General features: G+C 40.0%; 1 protein-coding gene across 11 annotated transcripts in view; it reads left to right on the top strand.

Annotated features, from left to right (window-relative positions):
• The window catches only part of LOC138749874 (organic solute transporter subunit beta), a 110,374-nt gene that overhangs the window by 84,783 nt on the left and 7,852 nt on the right, over positions 1-17,739 (top strand). For 8 of the 11 annotated variants that reach the window (XM_069911842.1, XM_069911853.1, XM_069911843.1 and 5 more), the window contains 4 exons: positions 4,103-4,215; positions 11,339-11,464; positions 12,713-12,803; positions 14,854-15,273. In XM_069911842.1, coding sequence (XP_069767943.1) covers positions 4,103-4,215; positions 11,339-11,464; positions 12,713-12,803; positions 14,854-15,127 — 604 coding nt within the window. In that variant the 3' untranslated portion in view covers positions 15,128-15,273. Of the gene's footprint in view, positions 1-2,985; positions 3,064-4,102; positions 4,216-11,338; positions 11,465-12,712; positions 12,804-14,853; positions 15,274-17,032; positions 17,286-17,739 lie in introns of those variants that run through there. The other 3 variants (XM_069911852.1, XM_069911848.1, XM_069911849.1) reach the window with 3 other exon arrangements.

Raw genomic sequence — 17,739 nt, 5'->3', positions numbered from 1 at the left:
TTTTTGGGTGGCATTTTCTTTCTTTTCTCCACAACTTTATCTTTTATTTGTTGTGTTTTGTGTTTCTTGAACTTTTGTGTTTTCTTCACTTTTTTCTTCTTTTCTGGAGAGGGCTAGTATTTTATTGGCCATTACTCCATCACGTGACTCCTCCCTACTGGGCTCCCTTCCAGGGAAGGTGGGATCTGTACCGATGGGACAGTTTGCATCTGAACTAGAGGGGGACTAGTATCCTTGCATGAAGGTTTGCTAGTGCTGTTCTGTGGGTTTAAACTTGGTTTGCAAGAGGGGGGAACCAGGGTGCCAAAGCAGGTATTGGAGTGGAGGAGGGAAAAGATGTTAAGGTTTCATATTTAAACCGAAATCAAAGGGTTGTGTGTGGTGGAAATAGTGGTATCTATTTCAGTGCAAGTTGTAGGAAAGGAAGGCAAGGATAGAGCTTGGATTGCCACATAGAATTATGACATCGTGGATATTTCATGAAACCTGGCAGTTCAATATTCCCGGGTTCTGTTGGTTCAGACCCGAGAGAACGGGGAAGATGAAAGGAGGAGGAGTGGCATTGCTCGTCAGGGAAAATATCACAGCTGTGCTCAGACAGGATGCACCAGAGGGCTCATCTTCTGAGACTATATAGGTTGAGCTGAGGAACGGGAAAAGTATGACCACACTAATGGGGGTTTATTTTAGACTGACAAACAGTCAGAGAAAATTGGAGAAGCAAATCTGCAAGGAGATAGCAGACAGCTGCAGGAAACAGAAGCTGTGATAATAGGTGATTTTAACTTTCTACATATTGACTGAGACTTCCATACTGTAAAAGGGTTGGATGGCTTAGAATTTATCCAATGTGTTCAGGGAAGTTTTCTATATCAATATATTGAGGTACCAACTAGAAAAAGTGCAATATAGTCTCCTTTTAGGGAAGGACACAGGATGGTTGATAAGCATATGTGTGAGGGGAACACTTTGAGTCCAGTGATCATGATACCATTAGTTTCAAGATAATTTTATGTAAGGATAAGACTATGGGCTGAGTGCAGGTCAGTGGGACTAGGAACAAAATGGTTCAGCACAGACTAGAGGGGCCAAGGTGGCCTGTTTCTGTGCTGTAATGGTTCTATGATAGGTTTAGTCATCGGGTTGAGATTCTACACTGGAGAAAGGTCAAATTGGAGGAAATGTGAAAGGATCTAGAAAGAGGGGATTGGGGTGGGTTGTTTTTTGGGCAAGAAAGTGCTTGGTAAGTGGGAGGACATTAAAGGTTGAAATTTCAAAAGTTTTTATGTTCCTGGAAGGAATAAAGGCAAAGTTAAGAGGTCTTGGTTTTCAAGGGATATTGGGGATCTGGTTAAGAGAAGAGAGAGATGTACTGTAGTTATACTGAAGCAAATGAGTTGCTTAATGAATATAGAAAATGCAGGAAAGATCTTTAAAGGGAAATCAGGGGGGGCTAAAAGAAGACATGAGGTTACATTGGTAGACAAGGTGAAGGAAAATCTTAAGTGCTTCTATAGATATGGCAAGAGCAAATGGACAAATTAGTCCTCTTGTAGTGGCTATATATGGAGGCAGAAGGTATGGGGGAGATTATAAACATTTGTTTTTTTTTCCATATGTATTTACTCAGGAATCTGGCATGGAGTCTAGGGAAGTGAGGCAAGCAAGCTGTGGGATTATGGAAGTCATACAGATGAAAGAGGAGGAGACATTTGCTGTCTCAAAGCAAATAAAAGTGGATAAATCTCCAGGGCCTGACAAGGTATTCCCTCAGATCTTGAGGGAGGCTAGTGTAGAAATTGCAGAGACCCTGGTAGATGTATTTAAAATGTTACAGTGCCAGTGACCGGGACCGGGCTTCGAATCCTGCGCTGTCTGTAAGGAGTTTGTACATTCTCCCCGTGTCTGTGTGAGCTTCCTCCGGGTGCTCCGGTTTTTTCGCACTGTTCAAAACATATGGAGGGGTTGTAATTGAGCATCACGGGCTTGTGGGTCGAAAGGGCTTGTTACTGTGCTGTATGTTTATGTTTAAAAAAGAGCTCCAGAATGACTTTAAATTACTAATATCACACTCAGATGATAGAACTGCAGCCCTTTAATCCTTTCCTGAGAGTTATAACCCATAAGTTGCTGAAGCTTGTTGACGTGTGTGTAGTGGAAGCGACGTGTGTGTAGTGGAAGCGATATACTGCAGATCAGTACTCTTCTGCACGAAGTGAAGTGTGTATAAATTCTGACACCATGTTAGTTATTTCCCTGGTCAATCTCGAAATAAAATGGAGATAAATCTATGGCACAGAAGCAAAATGGCTTTAAACCAAAAAATTCTGGAAACGGTCAGCAGGCAAAGTAAGATCTGTGGACAGAGAATCTGAGTTAATGTTTGTAGTCACATATCCTTGGTCAGGATGTTCAACAGACCTTTGACCTGGAACATGAACTCTGTATGTCCTTTGACTGATATTGCCTGGCCCCAGTATTTTCTAATTTTTTTCCTGATTTCCATCATCTGCAGTTTTTTAAAAATATTGATACAAAATAGTCATTGAACAGCTTTTCTGATTCTCAAGTGAAAGGCATTACACCTATTGAGTAAACTTGCTTCAATGATTCTTGTTCAACAATTATTTCTCTCTCAGTCTTTATAGATGATGCCCTCCTGTTTTTTCCTTTTACGTTGAAGAAAGGTGCGCCAAAGCGTCAGTAATAATCTCTCTACCTCCTATGGACGCTGCGAGACCGGCTGAGATTCTCCAGCATTCTGCAGACTTCTGTGTTTCACAACATAATTATTTTGCTGTGGCTCCAACTACCAACTGCTACCCCAGCTGGTGGTCTCTGGGATCTGAATCTCGCAGCCAGTTCAAACTGGTCCTTTCGATTCAATCAGTAATGCATAAAACATTTAGAATTACTCTTCAATTGTTTTGAAGACAACTGTTTTAGCTTATTGATATTGTCTATTTTCATTAAAAAATGATTTAGACGTACAACACGGTAACAAGCCCTAACGGAACACGAGGCCGAGCCGCGCAATTACACCTGATTGACCTCCAACCCCTGGTACGTTTTGAAGGGTGGGAGTAAATCCAAGCAGACACGGGGAGAACGTATAAACTCCTTATAGACAGTGGTGGATTCGAACCCAGGTTCCGATTGCTGGCAGTGTAACAGCATTGTGCTAACCGCCTCGTTACCGTGCCTCCTGATAACTGTTTATCATAAGGTTGTAAGAACTACTTGACCAGATTGCCCTGAAGTTAACAATTGTTATATTGCCATTGATAAATGTTAGTCTGTTAAGCAAGAAACTATGAATTACATTTCATGTAAAATTGTCCAAACTCTGGAGCAATAGTCATTTTTGGGATGAAGTTACAAGACTCATTTGAAACTGAAAACTTTAACCTTTACCAATAATTGGTAGAACAATTTGGCAGAACAAATCCCTGTTATCTGGTATTCAAGCAACCGGCAATAAAAAAAACACAGAAAATAAATGAGTAAAAAATACAGAAGTTTAAAATTGGCGCCCCTTGCTATTAATTCTCCATTCACCCAACATGCAGTCTCAAGGAACCAGAAAACTCGCTTATCCGGCATCTATCAATCCCTATAGGTGACAGATACCAGGGGTTTTATTGTTTACTGATTTCTAACCCCAGCTTAACCAGATCAACATCAGAGGTAACTATTTGTGTAAACCTTTCAACATGTGCTTCATGTAATATTAATGTTCAGGAACTTTATTGGAAGGCCATTCAACTCACTTTGTACGAACTCTCACCCCTCAACCTTCTCAGCCCTGAGTTGTCTTCTGCCTTCACGGATGTTACATGCCCTTCTGAGTTCCTCCAATAGTTTGGGGTTTTTTTTGGCTCCAATTTCCAGTGCCTACAGTCATTTATCAGCAGTTTATCTGCAAGTAATCTACTGTATTTACCAACAAATTACAGGTTGATCTCATTAATTTAATAAGTTGCTGCTTGCTGTTAAATTTACCAGCTAGCTGTGACTTCTGATCTATCTCTGTGTAATCTCAATTGAAGAAGGAAATTCTCAGGACCTGTGATTCATAGCTACTTTTTCTCTTTTCCTGTAGGTATTATTTATATTGGACCTTGCACACACCTGCAACAGGAAGACGCAAAAAAAAAATGAGTGATTTACTGAAAAGTCTTTTGGGTTCCTTCACTCTGTGCCTGGTGCTACAAGGTAACCCCTCCTGAGAATTTGAGAAGAAAGTCCAAGCCATTCAGCAACCTTGCCTATTTCATGTAGAACTATGGAACTGAGCGGTACGGTTAGCAGGATGCCATTACAGTGCCACTAACCTGGGTTGGGATCCAGCACTGAGTGTAAGGCATTTGCGTGAGTTTTCCCTGGGTGCTCCAGTTCTCCTCCACCCTCCAGTTAATTGGATGCAATTTGGCTAAGTGTCCAAGGGCAGAATCAGCTTCTGCTGTGTTATAAATAATTTTTTAAAAAATGTAAAGAAATGAAACCTCCCATTGGCTTGCGGGTGCAGAGAAAATGGCGTAGAAGTGAGGGCAGGGGAGGTTGGAACAAGAGGGCATGAGTTAAGGGAAAGGAGGCAAAACATTAAAGGTTGCTTTTTCACTCAGCGAGTGGTGGCAGAATGGAATGATCTTCTGAATGAGATCGTTGCGGCAGGGTTCCTTCTGTCATTTAAGAGGAGGTTGGATGTGTACATGGAGGTGAGGGGGTTGGAGGGTTATGGGCGGAGAGTGGGAGGGTTGAGCTAATGGAGTTGTTCTAGTGAACCCAGTGTGGACTTTAAGGGCCGACATGGCCTGTTTCTGCTCCGTAAATGATTATATGGTTATAAGTGGGAGATTTCTTGCAAGTCTTATAATGCTGAGTACGGCTGTTCATTGTGGGAATAGAAATGACGGTATAACCCCTCCCTTAGATATGAGAGTTCAACAACCTCTCGAATAATGGCATAGGCACTTATGACAGTAATTAGCCTTTGGAACCCTTTAAAAAAATCATCGGAATGCAAAACTACATTGAAACCAATGCTGCCTTCCTATTTTAATATATTTCTTCAGTTCAAAACTTTAATATGCTTTTTGCCTGTTCTTCCTCTCCCCACTCTCCAAAAGGCATTCACATTGTTGCTCTGCAGTTGCACAAAGATGGAGCTGAACTGAGGATGTCTTTATCCTCCGTTGAAGTCCTTGTCCTTGTGTAGCAACACTGAGAATTCAACCAGACAACCAGAACCACAACCCATCTTCATCAGCATGTGCGTGGGCACTTCAATGGGTTCAGCCAATAAACTCTCTTTTTATTAATGCCTCACGGTACACCTTCCCCTGAGATCTCACCTTCCCCTGAGATCTCACCTTCCCCTGAGATCTCACCTTCCCCTGAGATCTCACCTTCCCCTGAGATCATACCTCCTCCTGAGATCAGACCTTCACCTGTGCTTCTCTACAAGTGTACTTGGAAGATATAGTTTAGTTTACATTGCATTCCATTTTTTTAAATGAAAAAATTCATAACTTCATTTTAGTGAGTTGCCATAATACTACTGCTGAGATTGGCAGCTTATTCCATTGTCCTGATTTGTGTGAACCATTGCTTCTTCCACTTCAAGTTGGATCCACAATACACTCAGGCACTGGATTCCTTTGCTTAGTCTGTTGGTCAAAAGAAATGATTTAAACTATAAACAATATATGTTTTAAAAATTAAACAGGCTATTTGTATTCACCATTTTCCAAAAGGTGGAACAAACCACCGGTAGATTATGTGTGTGTGTGTGTGTGTGTGTGTGTGTGTGTGTGTGTGTGTGTGTGTGTGTGTGTGTGTGTGTGTGTGTGTGTGTGTGTGTGTGTGTGTGTGTGTGTGTGTGTGTTCTTTTCTATGTTGACACCATCTGCCATTGGTGCCTCATCATTCCACCATGTGGATGATTGTGGCAAAATGGAGGCACAGACCTGATTTTGGAATATAAATGCTATACAGAAAGGGAATTTACAATAACGTGACCAGTGTATAATTTCCAAGCCTCCTGGGCTCTGCAGTTTTCACAAGCAATGGAATCATGGCAGAGTTTCTCTTGTCACTTTTCTCATTGTTTTGTTTCCCAGACATTCTCCTCATTACAACTATATTGGAAGAAATGCCTGCTGTTTCTACCAATAACTAGTGATCTAATTCCAAGTGATGTTAGTAAAATCCATGCTCTAATCCCTGTTGATATCCAAGTATGAAATGCAAGGACTTGTCTTAGTACCACAAAAGCATGGTTTTGCAAGTAGGAAAACACGTTCTGAAATAAAGGCCATTTAATTGGGTTATTAACACGGACTATCAGGGTGGTATCTCATAGCCACTGCACAAAGATGAGAACGAAAATGTTTCTTGTAATTCATAGAACATAAACGCGGGGCCCTTGAACATCCGGGGCCCGTAGCAGATGTTAATCTGGCCGTGGCTGCTCCTTTCTGGATCTTCAAGGATCCACCATTTTCAAGAGTTGTCATTAATAACTGACTAACTACAAATCAATGGATTTGACAAATTTTCAAAATAAGCAATAAGAAATGCAAAATATTTTTCAGATGATGACCGATAGCGATCACCAAAAACGAACATGTAGATAACCAAATTATTGTGAAGGCAAACACCAAGAGGACTGGAGTGGAAGAGTGAAGGCTCCTTTCTCTAAATGCTTAGGACTTTGCTGAGGTTGTGTGATAGTACAGATTCTATCACCAATGTGTATATGTACAGATTGTAGTGTAGGATGACTGTGATTGGTTGAGAGTGTAGCCATACCTACAGGCAGGTCTTAAAGGATTGCTCCTAGCCAGACCAGGTCATTCTGGACTGGTTGACCTACTTGTGATATGCTCCAGTCTTTTAGTCAATAAAAGCCTTGGTTTGGATCAACAAGTCTTTGGTTCTTTCGACGCGCACTACAGGTTGTACCTGGAATATTGTGTAGAGGACTGGTCTCTTACTGGAGGAAGGATATGCTGCCGATGGTGAGAATATACAAAGGTTCTTGAGACTGGCCCATGTAAGGAGACTTCCATGTTTGCTTGAGTTTTCCAGAATGGGCAATGATGTTATTGACAATTACTGTACGTACTCATATAATAGTTGATCCTGTGTAAAAGTCAAACTCCCCCCTTTCTTTTTTGTCCCCCAAATCGCATATATTTCATGTAAAAGTTGACCACCCCCACTATTTTTGGCCCTGACTGCCTGCTCCTAATCCCCCGAATGTGGACTTACCACCCGGTCCCAGCCATCTGAGTTCTTGATGCCTTGAAAGACACAAGGTACTTAACATGGCACAAAGTAGTACCTGTGTAAAAGTTGACCACCTAAATTGGACCTGAAAAATTGGTCCACAAAACACAACTATTACGTAGTATACGTAGTACTTGCCATCAATGATGTAAAATTGATATTTTCCTCTGGGTGTTTTGTCCAGAACCAGGGCCTTGGTTTCATTATATAGAGAAGGCTGTTCAGAACTGTGGTGGGAGGAAATTTCTTCTCTGAAAGGGTGAAGAATCATTGGAATTTCTTCTGAGAGGGGGATATGGAGACTGGTTTCTGTATGAGTTCAAGAAAGATTGACATTTGTAGATATTAAGAGAATGAAATGATACTGAGTTCATGAAGGAAAGTGGTAATTGGTAAAAGTAGCTTCTCCTAATCTTCCTGCCACAAATCCTAGTTACTGAACCATTGCTACAGTGGACATCTATTTCAGTAGTGATTGATCATAGAACATTACAGCACAGAGAGACCCTTCAGCCCACGATGTTGTACTGACCCATATATACCTACCAAAATAAAACTGTATCATCTTCATATCTGCATCTTCAGATCAATCCTTGAAGCTCCAATGAATTGTATGCACTCAGATCAATTGCTGTTGGAAATTTTCTCTTATACTGGGACAGAAACATCAGGTAGCACAATGGACAGAGAAGCACCCAGCTCCTGGATAGGATAGTTAAGAAGGCCTATGGGCTTCATTAGTTGGGAGATTGAGTTCAAGAGTTGAGAGGTCATGTTACAACTCTACAAATCTCTGGTGAGACCACGTGTTCAGTTCTGATCACCTTATTATAGGAAGGATATGGAAGCCATGGAGAGGGTGCAGAGGAGACTTACCAGGATATTACATGGACTGGAAAATAAATCTTATGAGGCAAGGTTAGCAGAGCTGGGCCTTTTCTCTCTGATGCGAAGAAGGATGAGAATTGACTTAATAGAGGTCTACAAGATTCTGAGGAGCATAGATAAGGTGGACAGCCTGTCCCAGGACAGGAATAACAAATGCCAAAAAACTGGAGCCCCCGGGGAAAACCTACACAGATATGGGGAGAACGTACAAATTCTTCACAGTCCCAATCGCTAGCGCTGTAAAGGCGTTGTGCTAACCATTGTTTTCCATTATTATTATATTATTATTTGCAGAAGTTGATGTATTTATAATAAAGAACAGGGGCAATCAGTGTTTAGAAGCCTCTCTGGGAAGCAGCCATGTGTTGACCATGAAATGCAACTCTGATTCGCAACTCCAAGAATGGATGTGGCAACAAAACAGGCTTTACAATCAAAGGCATAAAAGGTGCCTCTTGGCAGATAAGTCTTTCATCGTTCAGACTGCGCTTTGTGAAGGTGGGACAAACCTAACCTGGGTTTGCTGGAATCGCTATCTCGTCCACACAGAAACATCTCTGTTCCTGACCAGCAATCGGTCCTTAGTGTCAATTTCCAAGGATAAAAGTAAAAATTCCAGATGGAGATCAACAAATAACACCAGCAGGAGAGGATTAGAGGGGTATGGACCAGGTGCTGGTCAGTGGGACTAGTAGGAGGGTGGGGATCTGTTCCGGCATGGACTAGTAGGGCCAAACTGGCCTGTTCTGTGCTGTATATGGTTATATGGTTATCTGCAAGAAACACACTCAGTGTAAGAACGAGAATGTAGAGTTAGACCCCTGGCTACACCCGATCACAAATCTTTCAGAGAGATGAATAATCTCAAATCCTGAAAATTTTATGAATGAACAGAAGGTGCAAGAAATACTTGGCTGGTCAGGTAACATCTATCCAGGGGTGGCCAGCCGTTTCATTTTTAATGTAGACATACAGCACAGTAACAGGCTATTTTGGCCCACGAGTACGAACCAGGGGTGTATCTTAATTGGACGGCACAGACTCGTGGGCCGAAATGGCCTGTTACCGTGCTGCATGTCTACATTAAAAATGAAAAGCTTGGCCACCCCGATGCAGAGAGAAACACACCAAACCTTTCAGGTTGATGAATAATCCTCAGAACAGTTCTCTCTTGCAGATGATTCCTGATCTGGTGACTATTTCTTAGCAGTTTTATGTTTAGTTTGAGTGCTATTTGTGTCACTGACAGAACTATAACTAAATCATCAGCTTTTAGGTACACTGATTGTAAAGTGTGATGAAATGATGAAGATTGCTGCATTGTGATTTTTAGCAATTAAGATTGTAAACATTTTTTGAAAGTTGTATTGTTACATTTTCCAATTCAATAATTTTTAAAGCAGTACGCCATACTCTAATCTGAAAAGAGATTGAGAAGCTGAAAGTCTTAAAAAAAATTACACACACACACACACACACACACACACACACACACACACACACACACACACACACACACACACACACACACACACACACACACACACACACACACACACACACACACACACACACTAGAATCCCCATTACAGTGATTGCGAATGCCAGATATGTGAATGTTTGAATGTTTTCCGGTTGACTGAGACTCGCTCTTCCAATGCCTAACTAATACACCTGCATTAACAATGCACCATTTAAAAGATAAAAGATGGTGGAAAGACTCTAACTAGGTAGGGATAGGGAGACATTTTGGGAGAGTCTCCCCAGCGGCGAATGATATCAGCCGGCTCTTCATCCTGGGAGCTGCCATTTTATTCAAACACAACTTTATTGACACTTTATTCAAACAGCTGCTGTGGGCAGGGCAAGACTGGGGCACTCCCATCTTCACCAAGGGGTTGTCTGTTGCTTTGGAGAACATTTACAATTTTAAACTTTTATTTAAAATGTTATATATTCTTATTTATTTTAAATTCTATTTATTTCCTTGATTTATTTTCCTTTTGCCAGTTGTTTGGGACTCCAGTTAACAGAATTCTGGATAATAGGGATTTTACTGTGCTTGTAATGAGCGAAAGTCAACTTTGAATTATAAAATGGGATTCATTACTAACGTTGAGGATCCCTAATGTGTAAATGATACCAGAAACAATGCAACCCAAGCATCAGGTAAATACTGGCTCAAAATATTAATTCTCTGCAAAGTTGCTGTTTCACAGCTTTAGAACACAGTGAAGCCCAACAGGCTATAGAAAGCAGCAGATGAAAGTGAGGCTCATTTTCAAGTTGACGGTTCATCTCCATCCAGAGATTCCCAATCTCTTTATTTCTCCACTTTCCCCCTAGCTCTGCCCTTGAAGTTGCTGAATCTTGGTGAGGGTAAACAGTCATCTTAAATCTTTTCCAACTGATCACTTTGAAAGTGTGAGTTTAGGGGATAAATATCACCATGTTATTTACCGTTATATTCTCCCCCAAGAGAAAGAAATCCTAATTTGTAACAAGGACCCAATGTGATAATGACCAGATAGTTTCTTTAAGTGATGTAGTTTGAGGAACAAGTATTGGTCACAACATCAATGAGAACTTCCTTGCTCCTTTATTGAAATACAGTAAAAGTTCTAAAATCCATTCTGCTCAGGGATTGGGTCAGTCCAGATTCTTGGATTTTCCAGATTCTCGGGCAGTACTTTTAATAAAGAATAAAGAAGAGAGGAACAGGTAAATTTTGATAGTTTATTAACAAAACATTTTTTTCACATAAAATACATAGTACAAAAAAACCTGTGCACGTATGCACACTAAAGCCTGCTAAACTTTAAAAGTTTGAGAGTTTTCGAGAAGTCGGGATTCTCGGGTGGTCTGGCTTTTTTCTATAGTGCCATGGAAGCTTTTATCTGGAGAGGAAATTGGATGTTGAACTTTTCACCTGAATGTGGAAGCTCTTACACAGCTTATCCTCATTAGTACTGTTAGTTTAAATGTTGTACTCTGGTTTCTAGAGTGGAATTTGAATGCACAACCTTCTACCTCAGATACATGAGCTCACCCATGCACTGACTCCAGGATTTAATTTGCTTAGAAAAAGATTAGGTTGTGACTTTGTACAAACATAACATTTTAATGTATACTTTCTGGTCTCTCATTCACTGAATAGATGACAAACAGATAGCATCAGAAACATTAAACAAGCTCCTTGAAGTAACTGGTGTGGAGAATCAGAATAAGTCTCTCGAGGAAGAAACTACCTCAGCACAACCATTTTCTTTTCCGACGGAGGATCGTAAGTGTGATTAAACTTTGTTAACTTGATTTTGAATGTTATTTAAAGGCATTAGGGTTGAGTTGGTCAGAAGTTGCACATTACAAGTTCTTGCTTGACGTAGATATGTGTGGTGATATGTAATTACACCACTAGGTCACCAGGGGTCATCCCGGTGACCTTGTCTATAAAGCAGTCCAGAGCTCGTCTGGCCTTCCAGGTTCGTCTTGCAGAGAGACAAGACCTCTTAGTGTACATATTAGTTTATTAAAGCTGTCTTGTACTCGCACTGCTGGTGTGATTATTGTCAGTACAATGTGTATTAGATTTATAGCGGCTCAGATATTTCAGACTCAGTCGTAAAATTAAAGGAGGGATTTTCCTGAAGAGGATGTTTAAAATTAATTTGATTATATTTACAGTTTCTGAAACCCCTGCTATTAAAAGGACTTTTTGTATATCAGGATGGTTTTAGCTAATGATCAATGCAAATGGATTCCTGCAAACAAGTTCCTGGAAACACTTGACAAATGAATGTTGGTTAATCTTCAGAGTCAACAAACTGATACAGTTGTTGCAGCTAACAACAAAACAGTTTCCAGAGTACAGTACAAAATTTTACATGTTTGCTTCAGGAAATGAAAAGAGGGAAGGCTATAATGGGATACAAGCTCAGCAATGAACCCCTTTTTGTTTTACAAATGTTTATTCAAATGACAACAGCAATGAACATCTTCACCACAACCCAGCACCTACTCTACCATTTCCAATTTAAATATTTAACCTATGCTGCATGTAGGCCTGGATTAACCATTAAGCAAAATCAGCACGTGTTTAGGCCACATGGGAAGGGGGTGCCACAGAGTTTTTTTCCCCTGTGCAGGATTTACCGCAGTCCAACTGAACAAGGGCCCCACAATTTGCATTTTTTCCTATCGCCCCGGTTATAAGTAAATAATTTGCTTATATTGCTTACTGCTATTTAGCATTAAATAATTTTTTAAAAATAAGGTGATATTTAATATAGTTGGGTTCAGCCTGGAAGAAAATGGAATTTTTAATATATAAAAATTCAGCACTTATTGAGTCTTAATATCTTGCCAGTTAGACCATGGAGGGGAACCATTGTTGGCCTGTGCTTAGGGCATCAGTTGGCCTTAATCCAGCCCTGCTTCATATCCATGACCTGGGGATGGCACTTTGAGCAACAATGAATGATTACAGTTTATGCTGATGACTATATAACCTGATTACTTTCATTCCTTACAGCCACTAAGTGGAACTATTCAATATTAGCACTAACATTTGTGACACTTTTCTTGGCATTCCTCATCCTTGTGTTAAACTCCAGAGCCAACAAGTAAGTTAAATATTTTTTTCATCTGTTTTGATCATTTGGAAAAAAAATCCTTGTTTTTCCTCTCTCTCTCTCTCTCTGTTAGAAACTACAATTAAAGTTGAAACAATATGTGGAATGGAAAGGTTTCATGTTGCCAATTACCCTACTTTCTCTGGAGAAATGTTATTAAGTTCCATTCATCTGATTCACCAGTAAACTTTCCTGTTTATTTATTTCATTTATTTTATTCCCATAAAATGTTAATATCAGAACCTTCCACATATATACAAAAGGGTTACTAAGAAGCATAATCAAAGAATATAACTATTTCAATCAAATTTTAAAAAGATTTGGAGAAAGGCCAAAGTCGGAAACTGTAATGTCAAAACAATGGAAAAAAAGGGTTTGTGGTGAGTAAATTGTTGCTATTAAAAGATTTGTTAATTTGTTGTCAATGTGCTGTCTGGAGTTTCCTTAAAATGCTCATTCCTCTCATAATGTCTCTCTGTCACTGTCCGTTTCTCCATTACTAGCTTGGGACATTTTTCTACACTAAAATTATGAATCAATCAATTTATGGAAAAAAAAGAGCAAGCAAACATCTATAAGGATGGAAAAAGGATTCACTAAAAGGAGGTAGAAGTTGATTCTGAGGAAAGAGGGTAAATTGACTTGCCTTCCAAAAAAAGGTGAAATTTGGATGGATTAAATTATGTGTTGAAATACAGTAAAACCTCATTAGAATGCGGTAGTTGGGGTCCAAGATTTTATACTGCGTTACAGCCGAGTTGCAGAACAGATGCATATATGTTATGATTCAGGAAGCAGGAAAACAGAATACTGCGACTCAAATCCTATAATAAGACCTTCAAGATCTTTAAACTCCACATATTAACATACACATCTTGTAAATGAGTCATAAGGGTCCATTTTTGAGTTTGTGGCTGTTAGCTACTGTTAGCCTGGCATCTTAAAATCAATGTTTGGGGTCCATGGACACCCGTGCTATAAGCAATTCTGTGGATTAATGAATCACGTTCTTACAAGGTTTCACTGCAGTTATGTTTTTTTACACAGCCGCTGAGCTCCAGGAAATTATTCCCAATTTCCCGGAATGCAGTCTGCGTAAAAAGATCGGAACAGGAATAAGGACTCATTCCCATTCTGATATTTTACCGCCTCGACCCCTAGTCAATTTCCCAGAACACCTTTAACTGCAGACATTCCGTGAACAACGGGCTAATGAATAGCAAGTCTAGCTTCTTTTAATGACTGAACGTCCAGTACACTGTCTAAACCCGCAAAAGGAAATGGAGATTTTGTGTTTTGATCATTCACGTGTGAGTGACCTATGCCAAGACTTCTGACTTTCTTTAGACAAGTAAAATCGTGGAAGTTCTATCTAAAAACCGTAAGTGTTAGCGTATTTGGGAATGACAATTGTAACTATAATATTATGATATGAAGCCGGGTTATCATCTAGTCAGTGATCCTGATAGAAAGAGGAAGGAATTGGGATCATGGTAGCTCATACAGCAAGACTGTTACGTCATCGCATCCTCCTGAATGAGTCTAAAGGGAAGACACTTCATTGGTTGGAAGTGAAGATCAACATACAGCTGTTACCTTATGTGTGTACTGATGCAAAAAATGATTTCACAATCTCCATGAAAAGCATTCAAAATGTCGTCGTGCTTTTCATAAAGAAGGGTTTTCCCGATATAATGGCTTATCTTCCCTTTCACCAGCTTAACACCTCTACACCATGAAACCATTGTCTGGATCCACAGGTTGCATATAATGTTACCACCTTTTCGGTTTGTTTGTCTCTCTTTCACTGTCTGACTGACTGGACTAATGTACCACTGCTTGCTTTAACATCTCCTGCAATGTGGATTAGTTGATTCTCAGAAGAAGTTTGAGGGCAAAAGGAAACCAGAGTAAGGACTCATCCATTTGACAATGCAGAGGAAGTGGAAAATTCTTTACTTTAGACCCGTGAATGGAAGAGAATTTTTTCATGTCTCTGCAAGTGGACCATCACTCACCGGTCTCTCTTACCCATTTGCAGGAGGCGAAAGGACAAGGCACAGAATGAAGCAAAGGTTAATGGTGAAACTGAGACAGACTCCACAGAGAAGAAAATGATAGAGTACATTCTTGAAGTTGACGATATTACCAAGACAGACCAGGTGTTACCGAGCAAGCAACCCTACATTTCCATGAACCCAGTGATGCAGACTTCATCTCCAAAGACTTCTCCTAAACCTGGACAGATCCTTGTGGAATGGAAGGATGGAAACATCAGCTCCCTTTTCATGGATGGAGAGGAAGATGATGTGTAGATGCAGGACAGTGTTTGGCTCGTATCATTTAAAAGAATTACTGACTTACCTTAAAAATAGTATTTCCAATAAATAAAAGGAATATCAGGTACAGTGAAATGAAGTGACTAACACATTGGGGCAGTAATAAACCACTTTGGATTATCCATTGGAATACTATTATTAACAATTTACTCGGGACTTAGAAATAAAAAAAAATAACAAGAAAACACCAAAACGAGGGCAATGGTTAATTCCGAGGAAGACGGTGACTTAAGTGGATTTGCTAAATCTAAAATGAAGTACAACATACTGAAAATCCACAGCAGATCAGGCCACTGATTGAGGTCATTACCTGAAACATTGACCCTGTTGACCTCTGCACGGATGCTGCCAAGCCTGCTGAACATCCTCCATTTCTTGGTCAAATTTCAGCATCTGCATCATATTTTCCTTTGCATTAAAACCATCAGTTCTCAACCTTTTTCTTTCCACTCGCAAACCTTTAAGTAATCCCTGTGCCATCAGAGCTCGGTGGTTAGTAAGGGATGGCTTAAGGTGGGATGTGAATGGGAAGGGGAGAATCGCTGCTCTAGACCAAATTGTTACTGAAATATATTGCTTGAGAAAAATGGTCATTGGCCCATTTCCTTTGGAGTTCTGAAACCGTGCACATAACGAGTCCATTAGGTACGATTAATACAGTGGTTTTTAAACTTTTTCTTTCCACCCACATCCCACCTTAAGCAACCCCTTATTTATCACAGAGCACCTATGGCATACGGAATACTTAAAGTGGGATGTGAGTGGAAAGAACCACTGCATTAAAGACTCTGAATTGACAATGCATTTTACTATGCTATGTGTGAGGGATGACTTTCAATAGGAAGATAAATCGTTTGGAAAATAAGAGTCTAAGCAGAAGAACACTGCATTCAAATCACTGGCGACACACTAACAGGGCCACAAAAAATACGAGGAGAATTCTGGGGTTTAACCCTGTGGGAATATAACTCAAAAGCAGAAATGACATGTTAAAATTCTTCTTAAGCAGTCCCCCAAGATCGAGATTGAATTGCTTCCAATTCAGTTTTGTGGGCTCTGAAGGTGATAATGAGACCAATGCAAGAGCCTAAACATGCGACAAGAGATGGCCAACTGAGCGGGAGGGTACCTCCTGCCGCTGAGAGGAAACCTCTGCACATTCCTGATCCCTTTCTAAATGCTCCATCTCCACTTGCAATTGTCATAGGTTACAAACTTCCTGTGGCAATATTGAATTTACTTTTAATTTGACTTTAATTTTGAGTACTTTTAAAGATATAGTAGAAGGCCCTTCCAACCCATTAAATCCGTGCTACCCAATTGGAGAGTGGGAGGAAACTGGAGCACCCAAAGAAAATCCATGCAGATCACAGGGAGAACGTTCAAGCTCCTTTTCAACCCAGGTCGCGAACGCTGTAACAGCATTGTGCTAACCATGTCGCTCACGGGACCATTTCTGAAATGTTTCCTCTATCTCCCTGGTAAACTCTGACGTGTAGCACAGACAAAAGAGGATGATCGCTTTTGCCTAAAATTATTTATTTTCAAAATGTTAAAAGAGCATCAGCAACATTAAATCTTCAAAGAATCTGCAGCATTTACCTGAATTAATGGTAATAAACTGAGTCCAGCTGTCAGAGTCGATGTGTGGGTTCTTTGTATCCAGTGGTTCTGTGTCTGGTCTATATTAATAAACATGCCTCACTATCTCTTTCTTTGATCAATACCTTTGACCAATATATCTGGAAAAATAGTAATGTATTTGTGACACACAAGGTTTTTATATGAATCAGCACTCATGTTGAATGATGGAGGGATGGTTAAGTTGGAATTTTTCAAATTTGCTGGTTGATAACTCACGGTACGCTATTAACTTTGTAGATTCACCTTCAGCTTCTACATTACTTTGAAGAACACAATGTGCACGCACATCAATTGTCCCTGGAATTTGCTGAAGAATACAAGACTAGTGGTTAAAGATCCTTTGAACAATTTGATAATGGACCATACAATTATTTGGCTCCAAATGGCAGAAATTTAAAAGATCCGATCTCATTTTCTACATGTTGACTAAGAGATTTAAAAACTGACAAATGATTACATTTATTCTTTTACTTTCCTTTTCTGTCATTTTTCTTAGAGTTATTGTCTAGCATGGAACATGTCCTTTAGCCCGACTCATACAGTGGATCAACATGGAAATCTAGACTCACCACATTGGTCTGCATTTTGTCCATGTCCTTCTAAACACTTGCTGACCATGTACTCAAGATTTTTTTTATTGTCATGTAATAAAACAGAACATGAAATACAGTAAAACCCCTGTTATCTGGCACCTATGGGTATTGGTAGATTTCAGATAAGTGAATTTGCTGATTGCATGTTGTGTGGATTAGCGAACTAACCGCTATGTATTCGTTACCTATTTGTTTTCTGAATATTTTTGGCGGTTGCTTAAATTCTGGGTGATGGGGATTTTACTGTAATAAGGCAAAGATTGGCCATCAGCAGAAATTGCCCGGCGCTCCTTAAATTCAGAGAAAAAGAATTCCCCCAGATTCACTGAGTCCGTGGATTCGCCCCTAGCG

The sequence above is a fragment of the Narcine bancroftii genome, chromosome 14 (assembly GCF_036971445.1).
Source record: "Narcine bancroftii isolate sNarBan1 chromosome 14, sNarBan1.hap1, whole genome shotgun sequence".
Lineage (NCBI taxonomy): Eukaryota > Metazoa > Chordata > Chondrichthyes > Torpediniformes > Narcinidae > Narcine > Narcine bancroftii.
Note: the sequence above shows the minus strand (reverse complement) of the source record. Positions and strands in the feature narration are given on the sequence as shown.